Genomic DNA, 15,019 nt, shown 5'->3' with positions numbered 1-15,019 from the left:
AATTAGCAGTAGAGGTGGTAGAGTTTTAATTTAGTAAAGAAAGACATAGATTCTTTTTTACTAACATTAAAAAAAAAGTGTCTTTATTTTTATATAATAAGTATAGTAGTTTTATCTTTATGTATAATAATATTTAAAATGTTGTTAAAGTATGCTCTAAGTTAGTTAGCATCTACTAGTAATAGTAGAAATAGTGTTAGAGTCTCTAGAATGTAGTATATAACTAGACTAATTAAGTTCTAGATTTATATAGTACTAATTAATTCTTTTAGTGTCTAGCCTTTAAAGCTAATATCTGTTTAGCTAGGTGTTTAATTAATTTCTATACATAAGTTCTCTTATATGTACGCCTTAAGTTAGAACTTGCTAATAGTAAAGATTTTTACTGCGCTTATGTCTTATAGTTTGCCTTAGTATACTATATAGTATTAGTTATTAAGGATAAACTACTTAGTATATTTTTTAAGTTTAATGCTGTAGATGTTTTCTTCTGTTGCATAGTGTAAATAGGTAGCAAAGGTAAAGTAGTTAATAGCTTTTTTAGTATTCTTACTCTTTTATTTTATTTTTTTTATATTATGTAAATTATTTTTTTCTTTAGAGTAACTTTTAAAGTTTTAGATGTATAAGGTAATAGCTTTATATAATAAAGTCTTATTATAAAAATTTTTATATAAGGCAATGTACTAGTTCTTTGCTTATATATAGTTATTATAAGAGTAGTTTAATAACTAACATTCTTTCTTATAGCAGACAAAGCACTTCTTTATTTACATGCAGTTGTCTCTAAATTATAGCCTAAACTTAGATAAAAATCTTCTACATTATTTTTTTCTATGTAGAAGGAAGCTTTTTTCTTATTATGCAAACTTTTATTATGCAGAGTTATATTAGTAGTTTGTGTAGTATGCATTAGGCAGTTTCTAGAGGTATTAGTTTACTCTTTAGTCTATAGTAACTTAAAGTAATGCCTATAAGTTACTAAATAAGGCTTTACATAAAAGCTTAATAGTAAACATAGCATGTTCTAGTTTTAGTTATCCTTAATAGGCTTATATAACAGTAGTATGCAGTAGAATATCTTTTTAAAATTCTATTTTTAGTGCCTTTTATGTAAGTGTAAGCTTATTAATTATTATTTTAAAAACTTTATGTAAACTCTTATTAAAGTTCTTTTATTAGCATTATATAAAAGTTATTATTATCTAGTCTGTCTAGTACTAGCTATAGTTTACATTAGTGTTAAAGTAACTACTTAAAGTATTATATAAATGCTTCTAGTTATGTCTAGGGCCTATGTTATGTATATAGTACATATTTACCTAACCTTTTAAGATATCTAGAAAGATGTTTATGTACTAAGTTTTCTAGATATCTAGCTATTAACATAAATTAATAAAGATCTTTATTTTATTTATAAAAATATTATATAGTTAACTTATATAGTTATTATTTTTTTTTATGCTTTTTAAAATTATATAATTTTGTCTACTAGAAGTTTTTCTTTAGCAGTTTCCCTCTAGGGTAGAAGTTTATACAGGCTGTAATGTGGTATAGATTGTGCAGGTGGTATCAGTGGTGCATACACTACTGCAGGCGGTGGTGTGTACAATTAAGGGTGTGGAGCAGGCGTTGGGTAGGGTGGCATGTATTGTTTGTACAGTGATTAGTGTAGTGCTAGCTAAGGTGTAGAAGCAGGTGATGCTAGTATGTTTAGTGTTAATAGTAGCATTGTGTTTAGTCTGCTTCTGTGCAGAGCCTTATATAGCAATAAAGGTTACGTATAAAGCCTTTTTAGTGTAATTACTTTTTCTTGTGCTATATTATACAGCTTCTAGGCTTAGGTACCTTTAGTGCCTAGCTGTAGTGTAATTCCTTTATCCTCTAGCACTTATATAAGCTCTCTTTTAAACATGCAGCTAAGTGCTAAGAAGTCTTATAGTGTCTATCCTTTAAAATCCTCTATGTATGCACTTAGAAAAGTAGCGCCTTTTTAAGTTATTATGCATAGATTAGTAATTATATAACTTATATATAATTAAGTTTACAGGCTTATTAGAGCCTTTAACATGTTAATCTTGTTATTCTAGTACTCTAGGCTAGTCTTATTTTATAGTGTTACCTCTAATATCTTTATGTCCTTTATAAGTTATTTATATAATAGGAATTGTTTCTTATTCTTTCTATTATTACACAGAGTTGTTAGTTGCTAATAAGATTTTATTATAATAGTATAGTTAATTGCTTTTCTAGTAAATTGCGCAGGTACTGCTATTATCTAGCTGCTAGGTTGTGCAGCTTTAATAGCTTTAGTGTGCGCTTTACACTATCTTCTCTTTACTTTATACAGTAGCAGAGCTTGCTATACAATGTAAAGAATTAATCTGCTATTCTAAAAAATAGGTAACTAAATAAAGTACCTTATAAAGTGTAAGTGCTTTGTTGTTACTCTTCCTAAAAGATAGGTAACAAAACAAAGTGCCTTATAAGGCGTAGAGTTAATTGCTTGTGCAGTAGATTGCGTAGGTACTGCTGTTGTCTAGCTGCTAGGTTGTGCAGCTTTAGTAGTTTTAGTGTGCGTCTTACACTATCTCCTCTTTACTTTGTACAGTAGCAGAGCTTACTGTACAATGTAAAGGATTAATCTGCTATCCTAAAGGATAGGTAACTAAACAAAGTACCTTATAAGGTATAGGTACTCTGCTATTACTCTTCTTAAAAGATAGGTAATAAAATAAAGTACCTTATAAAGCGTAAGTACTTTGTTATTACTTTTGCTAATTTATAGTTAATTAAATTAACTACTAATTAGTGTTAAATAGGCTCTAACAGCTAGCTGCTTATAGTATAAGCACTTAAGTAGTAAAAGTAAGAGTAGTGTACAGTGTGCACAGCGTACAAGGTAGGTAAGGTAAGGGTAATATATTTCTAGTTCTATTGCTCTTGTCTTTCCTCTGTACAGAGGAAAAGGGGGATATCTAGATGTTCGCGCACAGAGGTTCGCGCACGAGCATCATGTGACAGAGATACGTGGTCCTGCTCGTGCGCGATCGCTCGTATCCAGACTGTGACGCTGCTGCTGCGTACGGACATAAGTTATAATTAATGCTTATAAAAATAAAAATTTAAAAGTATATAAATAGTTTACTAACTTTTATAGTTAAGGTGTTTAAAAAAGTTTTTAAAAAAAGTAGTAATAATTACATATAAGCTAGTGTTAGTGTAATAAAAAATTACTAAGCTTTAAGTAGCTAATAAGGCTGCTATATAATATAAATTATATAAAAAAAAGTAAATTAAAGTAGAAAAAACTTTAATAATTTAAAAAAGCTTACACTTAATAGCTTTAAAGAAGTTTAAAACGCGCAGTAATAGAAAAAAGGCAAAGAAGTAGGTGTAAGCTAAAGTAGGTAAGCTATCCTAAAGGCGCTATAAATAGTGTAATTAGACTAGACATAACACGTAAACATGTAAGTAAGAAGTAGAAGTAGTATCTAAATAATATTCTAGGCTGTACTGTACTATATAGTGCTAGAGCAGGTTGTTATAGGCTATAATAGAGTTTGTTAGGGTAGGGTCTTGGCAAAAGTAAGCAACTCAGGTGTGTAAGCAACTTGCCTATAAAGTACGTTATAGTAAAATTAATTTAAAACTACTTATAGCTTAAATAGTAATAAACTAGTTACTTTAAAAGCACTAAAAATATTTTTATACTTAAAAAATATTTTTTAAGCTTTATTAAATATACTATAAAAGGTTTTTTTTTAATTAATAATAGTTTTTAGTATTTATTTATAAAGCTAGCTAGCTTAGCTAAGTAGGCTAATAAAAAAGTTTAAACATATAAACATTAAAAAGCTATAGTGTATAGGTTATATATAGTAGGTATATAGCTAGAAGGATTTTATTATTGTTATAGTACTTAATAAACTTTATTAAAACATGTAATTTATAGCTATTTAAAAATAAAAGTTAGTACACTTATTACACTTTTACTTTAGTTTTATAATTAAACATATGTTTAAGCTATGCTAGGCCTAGTTTATTATTTATTTAACTTATAAGTAATAAAGTAAAAAAAGCTTAATACTTATAAAAGTTAAAATTTTATAGCTAAAAGTCTTATATATAGTTAAAAATAGCTTAGTAAATTAGTGTAAGTGTAAAAAAGCTACTATTAGCATAAATATAAGCTATTATTATAATTTACTTATAATTACTATTTTATATAAGCTACTACTTAATACTTTACTTATACTACTATTTAAAGAAGATTTATTTTATTTTTAATAGTACTTTAATTAAAAAGCTCTTTTTATTTATATTATAAGTATACTATAGTTCTATGCTATATTACTTAATTTTTTTATGTACAAGCCTAAAATATAGTAAGTACTTAAATGCTAAGTTAGCTTTATTACACATAGCGTCTATGCTAGATGTCTATTAAAATAATAAGTTAATAAAGTGCTTTTTAATAAATTAATTAACTTAGCTTTTACTAGCTTACTTACTACTTATTTTTATTATAAAATTTTAAATTATCTATTTTAAAAAAATAGACTTTTTATATAAAGTTTATTAATATACTTTGCTAGCTTTTTTTTCTGCACTAGGCTAAGTAGTTGCTAATTTTTAAGTTTCTCTGCACATAGGCAGGTAACGTGTTGGTGACGCCTTAAGAGCGTAGATTAATTAATGCTATACTGCTTAGCTACTGCAGCATAATTTAGTAATTCTCTAGGTTTTAGCAATTTTAGCAACCCTAGAGCGGCCTTAATACTGCCTATATTAGTTGAGAGAGAGGTGGTTGAAGTTTTGACAGCTTCGCGCAGAACCGTGCATTACGCGAGGCCGTGCATTACACGCTAAAACACAGTAAGCGCTTCAAGGTACCCTTCTCCAGGGGTCAGACGCCGGCATCCATGGGACCAGGAAGGAATAAAATGCTGCTTCGAGTCTTCTTGGTCACCCAGACGAGCGACCATGGAATCTTGCATAGCCTTTTCGCGGCTATGTTTAAATCCGGATCCTTGATAGAACTTGTCCCAACCACGGACAATCGCCTTTTCGGCTTCGGTACAGTATTTCAGGTGGCAATTGGGATAATCTCAAAAACATAGTCTTTCCATGTCATTGTACCGATGTTTTCTTGCAGCTTGGGGATTCAAGGCCTCCGAATCGTCTTCCTTGTTGGAAATACTACTGCCGAATTGGGGTACGATATACGTACAATTTCACTTAAAAACGGTCAGTTACGAAGCTACCTCGGCAATATTGGGCACCATATATAAGGAGCTCAAGCTAGTTCCAATCACAGCTACCCGCTTTCCCGTCCGGTCGAGGTCCCGTGACCAGTTTGCGGACTGGGCGAGAATACCTTTGAAGTCGTGCAGTCCTTTCCTTTCTAGCAATTTCTATTTCTAGAAGACTCTAGATCCGTTTATAAGGACCTGGCAGGTATCGAATGAGAAATTATAGGTATGTGCTAGGGTCCACTATGTTCCACTGATAACTTCATTCTTCTCGTAGCAAACCAACTGGTAATCTGCAAAGACCTTGCGAGCTTTATGAGCTGCGAGAAGGCCACTAGTGCCTATGCTGACATGAATGATTCTGATTGGCCGAGAGTAGCATTGTGGAGAGTCAGGGATATACATGTCCCGTACTGCTGCATGAGGCATCTTAGATCAAGACCAAACTACCCTGCCGGGAGAGTTGGTGAGGGAATGAAGAGGAGAAATGCCACATCCAGGAAGATAAATATGCAATTGCCATTTTTTTTTAGTGGACCTCCGGAAACCTTACAAACTCCATAGCTGCTTAGAAATGTGTAAGAGGGCTTCTGAGGTCTAGGAAGAGAGACAAGGCGTGACTTAAGAATCGGAGTAAAATGAAAAAGTATTGGAAGTATGTGGAATCATTAGCTTCCAGTGTTGAAGCCCCGCACTAGGGAAATGCGAACCGACGCCGATCTCGAATGAGGGGCCTTGGAATGCGAAGTTCGCAGAATCTGTAACCAGATAACGCCAAAAAGGCGGCCCTTCGAGAGATAAATATCTGGAAAGGAGGTGAAATAAAACTTATTCCTCAGCGTATCTGACGCTAAGCAGAATGAAGGGGCACCAGGTAACCCACCTTGCTTAACTCGGTATTACTCGCAATCTGTGGTTGGAACGCGAGACGTTGGAGCTTCCAAATTCCTCTCGAAGCGCCAGTCTTGAGCAACGAGCTGAATCGGTGGCTTACGGATTTAGATACTCCCTTCTAAAGTCCTAAACAATAAAGGATGCTAAAATTGTCTCATGTTTTTGTTGAGGTTTCGTTTTATCTAGGAGTCCTGGTCACGCGAAGAAATGATCGCATTCGCTAACTACAATTATAAGTGGGTATGGGCGTCGTATCAAATTCCTATTAAAAACTACCTATACGATTGTTCTAGTATCTCTGACCAACATCTCTGTACTACTTCCTCGATCAGTTCGAATTCCCTTCTCGCCACTGTTGCTATAACGATCGTTCTTGTCTTCAACTCTCACATGAAACTCCGTTACGACTTGTATCCTGTCGTCGCGATTGTCGTGGTTACCGACATCGCTCGAGGGTCGCGAGTCTTTTGACCCTTTTAGCTCAATCCCACCAAGTACTGTACTAGGACCAGCTGATTGACGGCCGTATAAGCTGCGACCAAACATTCGAGAACTATTAGGTCCAGATTTGAACTTGGAAGAAAAAATACCGGGAAAGTAACGTGCCATTAGAGGCCGCAGGCATGGTAAGCAAGAGCAAATGATGCCAACGTTCGTTTCGACCGAGCTCCAAGAAGCTGCCGGCGGGTTGTCGAAGGTTGGGTCACTAGAATTTGAGATTGCTACGAGAGATTGAAGGCGCAGGATGGATACGACGCAGACACTAACGAAGCAATGTATCAGCGTAAAGGAAGTGGCAATCTCAAACTTGATTGTGGGTAGATTGAGTAAGGAGCCATATGGAACATGGAGACTGCATTTTCCGTTCCAGCATTACACAGGTTACCAAGCATTTGGTTGGAACAACATGTTTGATTTCCTTTGATGCACAAGAAAAGCTGAGAGGTTGACTTACAATCCACCAAGGGCGAATACAGCGACCAGAGCTTGCTTCTGGCGTCGCGCAAGGTTGAGATTCCTAATCACTGGCATGGGCAGTATAATAATGGCGAAGTCGGTCAAGATGTTGATTCCGGCATTGGTAAACCACATCACGAACTGGTTGATGCATTTTGACGGCTCCTTAGTCCAGAAGGCGCGCACTGGGACGCACGCAAAAATGCTTCCGAATACCGCCCAGACAGTGTAGGCAATAACTACTGTCATAATGGACCAGCAAGCGATCTGAAAGCTTCTCGTCGGAAAGACTCGGCGGTACTGTAGGAGAATCGAAGTCTTTGTGAGACCAAGCGAGAGGTAGTAAACAATAAGGCTAGCCCAGAACGCCTGCAGTGTAATGTCAGCCTTGAACCATTGGAGAGAATTACTTCAACTACCTTCAATGAGCTGCGCATATCATTCGCTAATAGTTCCCAAATATGTTGGCCCATCCCATATTCAACCTCTAGTCAATTTAGAATGTCTTAGCATAGTTTGGGATGAAAGAGCATACGTATGCCGATACATATGGTCAGTCCAGTCGAACAGAACTAAATAAAATGTTACTTTGATAGAGTGCGGTTATGATCGAGGATTACATACCATAGCTAGAGTGATGAAGTAGTCCTCTATGCCGGCGCACCGAACGATGAAGAAGCGCGTGTACAAGCGAAGACCGACAATGGTGAATGCAAGGGCAGTGAAGACGCCTGAGACTTCGATGGCTTCTTTTCCGCGATGTCCGGTAGGCGACATGATGGATATTAGTCCACTTTACGTGTAGTAATGAAAGCAATCTTTACATAGGGCTTAGAAGAAAGGACTAATGCTTACTGCAGCCCTGGGCGGGCGTGAACCACATATACTCCTGAAGCCCTGAATGGAAGCACTCGGACGCCAATTGCCCGATGAATTGGGTTGACAGGGGGATGGCTGAAAAGTGAGATTCGCCCCGCAATTCCTTCAGTCGATGTGACAAGCAACGGCCTGGGAGAGTTTAAGGGGTGAAAGAGAGGCAGGCACCACCAGGAGAAACCGTGGAGATGGTATCATGGCCACATAGGCAGTGATCGTCTCCATGGGGGGTCCCGATGAGGTGGAATGAACCCCCGAAAATGTTAGTGGCTTGTTTGTGGCAAGTCTGCGTGTTCCTTGATGGAACAACAAGGTACTAACTACCTAAACAGTAACCGAAGACGATAAGGTTCAGGCGCCGTCGTGCCGCCAGTGGTCGTTCTAATGATATCGGCGTGGTGCCTGTAGCACGTATCTGATACAAGAGGTTTCACGAACGTTAGGAAGAAGACATCCAGAACTTTGAGAATGCTGGTTTCTGGGTTCCTGGGTTCCAGCATCTATGCGTGGCTGGCGTCAGCAACAATTACTAGAAATTATGACCGTTAGTAGTTCATGAACTAGAGGAATTTTTGCGTTTAAGAGTGGACGCTCGCAAATTTGTACACCTCAATCCAGGACCGCTGGAGCAACACGAGCTGTGGAGAAGGGTAAGCAGTAGCCATGAACAGAAGCGGCCATAGAATGGATCAATCTCGTCACAGTGCATACCTTTCTCTGCCTTGGCAGCTTGACGTGCAGGTAGAAAAGCAGTCTGAACAGTGTGGTTGGTGGGCCGAGGTTAGCCGAGAAATAATCGACCGAAGCGTTCGTTTCAGGAGGTGCAAGTGAACCGCGGGAGCGCCGATCGCTTTGCTCGCACGTGATTCTAGTTCTCCTTACCCGTGTCGATTACGTACCAATATTATTCCCGAAGACACGTCCAGACACCATCATGAAAGCCCTGCTATTGCAGACTGCGAGCCTCACTGTAACTTCTCCGCTGTCAAATCACTTACGATGTCCGCCACCACCTCCATGCCGCATGCTAAATGTTTGAGCGTTGGTTAAGGCCTCCTTGACGGCCCGAATTCAACACCTTGCATCCAACATGAAATGTGGACGTTCCCGATGGCGTTATTAGGTCCAGCGTTAACACCTAACGGTCTACTACCCGCACTCGTCCCTGGGCATGAATGCACTCGTACGTAGAAGCTTTTGTGAAGCTATTGGGAGAACCAGAGGCATGAGGAACTGGGTTGATTGATAAAGGAGTTTACCTAAGGGTCCATATATGCAGAGGAGTGGACTAGGGAGCAGTGGTTTCATGGTGGTGGAGTTCGGAGAGCTCGGTAACTGCAAACAGCTTTGCTAAGAAACCCCTGCTTCGAAAGGGGCCTGATCTCTTTAGAGAATCGTTTAGGGGATATAATATCCGCATCGAAATCTTAATACCCAAACCTCTTTTGCTCAAGTCTACCCGATCTGCACATGTCTGCCACATCGGCGTCTTAAAGCGACAAGTCTGATGCCAATCCTCCCTATGCAACTTCTGCTCCTCCGTTTACAGAATCACATCCAACCCCCCATCTTGACTTGGGAACGTGCATTCGTCACCGCATGGGCAATTTTCGATCAGACCTCTCGCCTGATCTTCGAGACTGGGTCGTGCTAGAACCAATCGCTTCCGTTATGGAAAATTTACGAGCACCTGACGCAGATGACAGATATAGTCTGTCCATAATATGGTATCTAGCATCTATTGAAACCTTCTTTTGGGCCTTCTTCGATAATCTGACGACAGCGCTTCGCAACTCACAAAGAACACGGAATGGGTCGATCAACGAAGATCATTCACCATACGCTTGGCGCAGTCATACTCAGCCTAGCAAATAACATTAACATCCACATCGGTATATACGCGGGATCTTACTTAAAATTTTGAAGAAACGGTATTTGGAAGTCTCACCCACTATACTTCGAATTCTTGAGCTTCAAACTAGTTCATGAATCACGGCATGTCTGCACTTGCTACAAACCGGAATCAATCTAATCTAGAATATAGCTTTTCCGTCAATCCCAGCAACAAGTCGGATCAATCAATATTTAGCAATTCATGATTTTCTGCCCTAAGCTATGGGAGTGGACATGTAGAGCGCCGAGGTTTCAGTCATCGTCTTTTCCATTCCCAATCCAAAACAACAACCTACCTTTTAGTTCGCACCACTGAAGAAGAATCTAGCCTCAGATATGGGGTACCCTTTTCCTTTTCACCTCTATATGGCGCTTATCTCCTAGGCCACAATTTTAAAGAACTGAATGTGGCGCCTCTGGGCAATGCTCTTCCGACCATTAGGGGAAGTGCGAGCTCAAGGCCCAATCAAGCGGACATGCTACCAATACACGCAACCACGCGATATTTGCCAAGGGCATATGAAACGAATGAGAGGAAAGGTAGACGACGATGTTGACTCAAAAACCCCTAAACCCATCTTCTATATCAATAGCTCCCTTGCCAATACATCTCCTGCCAATTCTCCATGAGATGAGTCTCTTTGATACAACCACCTCCAAGTTTCTATGTGAACGAGGGGATTTGTCTTTAGTCTTTGGATATGTCATTCTCACGATCACCCCGGCTTTAATTGTGCTGCAGGAGAAGTTTCAAATAGTTGGTGGAGACCCATCAAAATGTAGCATTAGGAGACACCTGCGCCGAGGCCATGTCTGGGGAAAGAATGAAGTATCTCCTGCTGCCAGGTTGTTCCCGGAGAAGCCGGAGAAGCCAATAGCTGTGCCAGATCCCCCCTGTCCTAGTCCAAAATGCACGCTCTATTTTTTAAAACCATTCAGAATGCTCAAAAGCATGAAGGGCAGTCTCCACATTCGGCCAAGATGTAAGATGATAACCAAGGTGCTCTTGATCAATGGAACCTAGCTTGGCTTGTCCTGTAGCCTTGTGTTACTTTCCCCGTTCGGCGGGTTGCACATGCGAAAAGTGGGGCTAGCTGTATGGGGATGAGACTTCGCAAAGCTCGATTGTTTGTACGCTGCCGCTTCTCATACCATGTGCAATCGGAACGCAAACTCTTTCGACGTTTTAAGCTTGGGGATCCTAGTACCTGGGTATCACATGGAACTTTGCGCCGATGCCATGTCGAGCATGCTGCTCGGCTTGCAATATGGGCAGTCCAAGAAAACTTCATCTTGAACTCGTTGGGATCGTTCCTATACTGGTTCTTGGATGTAATGGTTCAGGGCCACTGTTCTGAAGTGACTAAATTCGCGAGATATTGCGCATATTAAAGTCCACTGCTGGTGCCGTTGTATTTGTCCAGGTGATAGAAGAAATAGGATTCCGATATTCCGAAGTCCGACCGCGGCTAAACCAAGATCTACCAGTGCTATCCTAGACTTTACAATCTTCGGTAACTGCATTTACGTATGCATGATGTCACGCCGAGGTTGAAAAGCCTGATGTTCATTTGCAAACTTAGTTCAACGTAGAATGTGGAAATTGAGAGCCTCAACAAATTCCAGAAGATATCCTCGCAAAATCCTTGTCGCACTCCCGTTGTCTTCCTCAAACATGCCCGGAATAGGCTTACTCGCCATGGCGTTAACTAGAAGTCTTCCACTAGGTAGTAAAGAGCCCGCGAGTGACAAGTGACCCTCTAATCCCATGCCAACCAACATGGTGCTTATTTAGTACCTCACTCTATATTGCAAGTCTGCTATCTTCGCTGATCGAACAAAACCGCAGAAGATAATTCGACGACTCCTAATGGAAGCCAAAAATCCGTTTGGTGTGCACTGGGTTTGCATAGTGGGCTTTCTCGCCAGTCACAGGGTGGGCAAATACGGCGGTGTGTTCCTGGGTCAATTGATCCCTTCGCACTATTGAGAATTTCCTGAATAACTCTCTTATCGTTGGAATGAATACCAGTCAGCCCTTCCAACCACTTTCGAAATCTCGGAGAAAATGCCTTGAACTGTGCTGCCTAGAACGATACCAGTATATCTCGCCAGGGGACTGGATAAACTACGCGAGTAGTGACTTGAGCATTCCGATGAAGGTAATTCCTGGCAGCTATGCTTCCTGGGATTGGCTGGATCCCATTGAATGGGGAACAGCCTTTCGTGGAATGCCAGACACAAAGACAATCTTTGTTGGTGTATGGTCATGTGCTCCTCCGATCGAGCAACCGGATGCGGTGCCCAACCGTGGATATGAAAGGGGACTGAGGTTGCTGACTTCTGTGGAGCCCTAAAGTTGATATCATGGAAATTCTGGTTTATGAAGACTAACGCATATCATTTGGCCGCAAAATAATTCTCACTCCTCGAAACCAGCGTCAAAGAGTTGAGAGAGCTGAACAAGTTCGAATTCAATACCACACTGCGGCAAGATGCCGGCCGCTTTCGTGGCTGTTCCAAGAATATTCAGGAGTTTTGGTTACGCGCGGTGATCTGGATCGAAAATATTCAAAACTTCTAGTAACTTCTACTTTCTCGAAAGGATCGTATAAAACTATTAGCAATTAAATTTAAGCCTCTGACGGTTCATTGGAGCATAGGCATATAGTCTAGATACTAGGGAGACCCGTCCTCATTCTTTAGATGCTTGGCCAACTTCGTTGCCATGAGATCGTTAAAGACTGGTACTCCAGTGAGTCCTAAAGTCACAGTGACATAGTGGTATGAACAACGGCAAGAGTGGATATCGAAGCGTTCGCGCGAGGTCTGGATATGCGTTGTTCAGAATTTGAAGAGGAGAACCAATAGCATCTCTATCTAATAACCTCAGGGCGTATTCAGAGATCTGAAGCCCCCCCGAGCAGTAGGAAAATGGAGTACACAGTCCTCACGTAGCCCATGATTTCGCAGACTGTGAGGTCCTGCTCCCCAGCTCTCGGCGACAGCTCGCGAATGCATGTTTCTTCCGGATCCAAGCAACGTCACCGACCCGGAGGCAAATGTAGACTTTGGTGAAGGATTTTGAGGCTGCCTACTTCGACAACAGAAAGTAATGACAGCAAGGGTCGTCCACGATACAAATATGAGGGAACCTGGCTCGTGCACCGTCCTCACATACTCTACGCCAAATGAAATCTTCGGTACTTTTATAGCTCATCATCTGTTCGGTCCACACATAGCCGGCATGCATCCTGACTACTGGTACACGCCTTCCATTGCCCCAGAGTTCCTATCCCACCTTCTGGATACTAGGAGCTCTATTCTTTTCGATATAATTGAAGCCTTGACTCTGCTTACCAGTGGGATTGCATACATTTAGGAACGTTGTCGTGTGCCAAGAATTTGGATGGTAGTATCGGCTCGAACATTTATTTAGCTGAGCAAGCCCAGCGGACTAGTTTGCCCCTTATGATTCGGGTTTTCCGTTGGGGCGCGGCCGCGATCAGCGCAATGACTCCTGGATCTATACTATTGATATTTGATGAGGAAAGGGAATCTCCGATGGGAAAAGTTGGGTCCAGCTGAGATTCAGGGACAGAATGCATATCTATGGGAGATGGATGAGCATTCGCCATTATTCACGTACATTTTATAAAGCATATTGATTATAAGAAAGAGAATTCTCGGAATTTGTTTTGTGACCGAGAAGCGGCATTCTTCGTTCAAATGAGAGCATAAAAGTGGTTGCTTTAACCTTCGATTCTGATGTTAACCCGAGGCGCCCAGAATTGGTACGTCGATATTGTCGGTATTGCAGGTAGTGTCAGAATCACTAGTATTGTGCATTGATTGCGCCTCGAATGCAATTCATGGTAAAGGTCCGAGCTCTCAGCAGCTGAGCAAACAGTATAAACTTCCCTGAGAACCGGCGCTTTCGTCCTCTCGAATTCAATCCTTGCATCAATTTGCAGAACTGTGCCAGCAAATCACGACCAGTTGTGTTTCGATTCTTGCCCAAGGGAATATACACGCCCCTCCCTACATTCTTCAACAGCCGGGGAGGATCTGGGCAATAACTCTTTCAAAACTCAAGTACTCAGTTTTCAGGGAGATATTTCCAGAATTATAGGGCCTAACAGGAAAAGCCGCAGATCAAGTAAGTCTTCTCTCCTCTTCGCCCATGTCGTACGCGGCCAACCTGTTGTCAGGCGCACAAAAAACGAAGCCCTTTCATACAAGCCGCCCGAGATACGCCCGCCGAATTGAATATCTCCATGTTCCAGTCCAGAGAATCTGTCCTGCTAGCCACTGGGCAGCAAAAGCTAGTAACGATTTTCGTTATGGTGATTCCTCCAGCACACTTTGCTTCCATGCAGTCCACAAATAGAGCAGCGCTCAAGGATTTCTTTGTAGGAATTGCAGTAGCAAGCCCGGTTTACGGCAACGGTGGATGACCTCCGAGTTCCAAGTGCGCTATGCAAGGAAGCGTAATGTCGAAAAAGGGCAATGGTCGAGCTTCTTTCAGGTTATTTAATGGAAACATCGATATCTTCAGGCCAAGCTTGCGGGCAGTGCTGCAGGTGCGACCTCCGTCTAACAAACTTTGCTCCAGTGAGTTAAATCCAGTGACATTCTTTAGGGAACCACCTGGCAGAGTGGATAGCGAACATGTGTCCGGCGATGGGAGCTTCCGCCCGGTGAACGAACGCCTTCGCGGTTACAGCGGTGGCGCACTAATGCAAAGCGCACAGAAAGAGAAGGTGAGGTAGACTGATCGTAAATACGTGTTCGAGGAAGAAGAGGAGGGAGCTGTGCAGAGTGAATCGGGATTTGCAGATGAGGCACGTGTAAAGAGTGAAATTAGTGCCTTCCTAAATTGGTTGCCCCTGCCAAGAGGCTAAAACCGCATATCCTTCAACGCTCCATTTCTCCCTCCGATATCAAGAGCGAATCAAGATGGAAGGCAGTGGGCATGTTTCCCATCACAGCCACTTCAATTTATAACCCAGGTCAATCACAGCTCGGCGTCTTTGACGGTGCCTTAACAATCGCGGCATTGCCACCCAAGCGAAGGCTAGCGCATCTCATGAGATAGAACAATGGGACGTAGTACTAACTTCCCGAGCAAGACCATTGAGTAT

The 15,019-nt window shown here is 40.9% G+C and overlaps 2 protein-coding genes across 2 annotated transcripts; one reads left to right on the top strand and one right to left on the bottom strand.

Annotated features, from left to right (window-relative positions):
- Positions 1–2,982: 2,982 nt before the first annotated feature.
- Positions 2,983–5,725, top strand: BDR25DRAFT_357483 (uncharacterized protein; the record flags this gene model as incomplete). The annotated part of the gene is made up of 8 exons (XM_033695803.1): positions 2,983–2,998; positions 3,025–3,067; positions 4,817–5,093; positions 5,124–5,218; positions 5,256–5,387; positions 5,451–5,460; positions 5,493–5,660; positions 5,690–5,725. 8 exons carry the CDS (start codon positions 2,983–2,985, stop codon positions 5,723–5,725), a joined length of 777 nt encoding a protein of 258 aa, XP_033545401.1.
- A 418-nt stretch (positions 5,726–6,143) lies between these two features.
- Positions 6,144–7,978, bottom strand: BDR25DRAFT_335393 (uncharacterized protein; the record flags this gene model as incomplete). The annotated part of the gene is made up of 6 exons (XM_033693006.1): positions 7,731–7,978; positions 7,642–7,678; positions 7,526–7,593; positions 7,105–7,475; positions 6,457–6,912; positions 6,144–6,192 (listed from the first exon to the last, which is right to left on the bottom strand). Exons 1-6 carry the CDS (start codon positions 7,881–7,883, stop codon positions 6,144–6,146), a joined length of 1,134 nt encoding a protein of 377 aa, XP_033545400.1. The 5' UTR covers positions 7,884–7,978.
- Positions 7,979–15,019: the final 7,041 nt, after the last annotated feature.

This window comes from Lindgomyces ingoldianus, assembly GCF_010093535.1.
Source record: "Lindgomyces ingoldianus strain ATCC 200398 unplaced genomic scaffold BDR25scaffold_24, whole genome shotgun sequence".
Taxonomy (NCBI): domain Eukaryota; kingdom Fungi; phylum Ascomycota; class Dothideomycetes; order Pleosporales; family Lindgomycetaceae; genus Lindgomyces; species Lindgomyces ingoldianus.
Note: the sequence above shows the minus strand (reverse complement) of the source record. Positions and strands in the feature narration are given on the sequence as shown.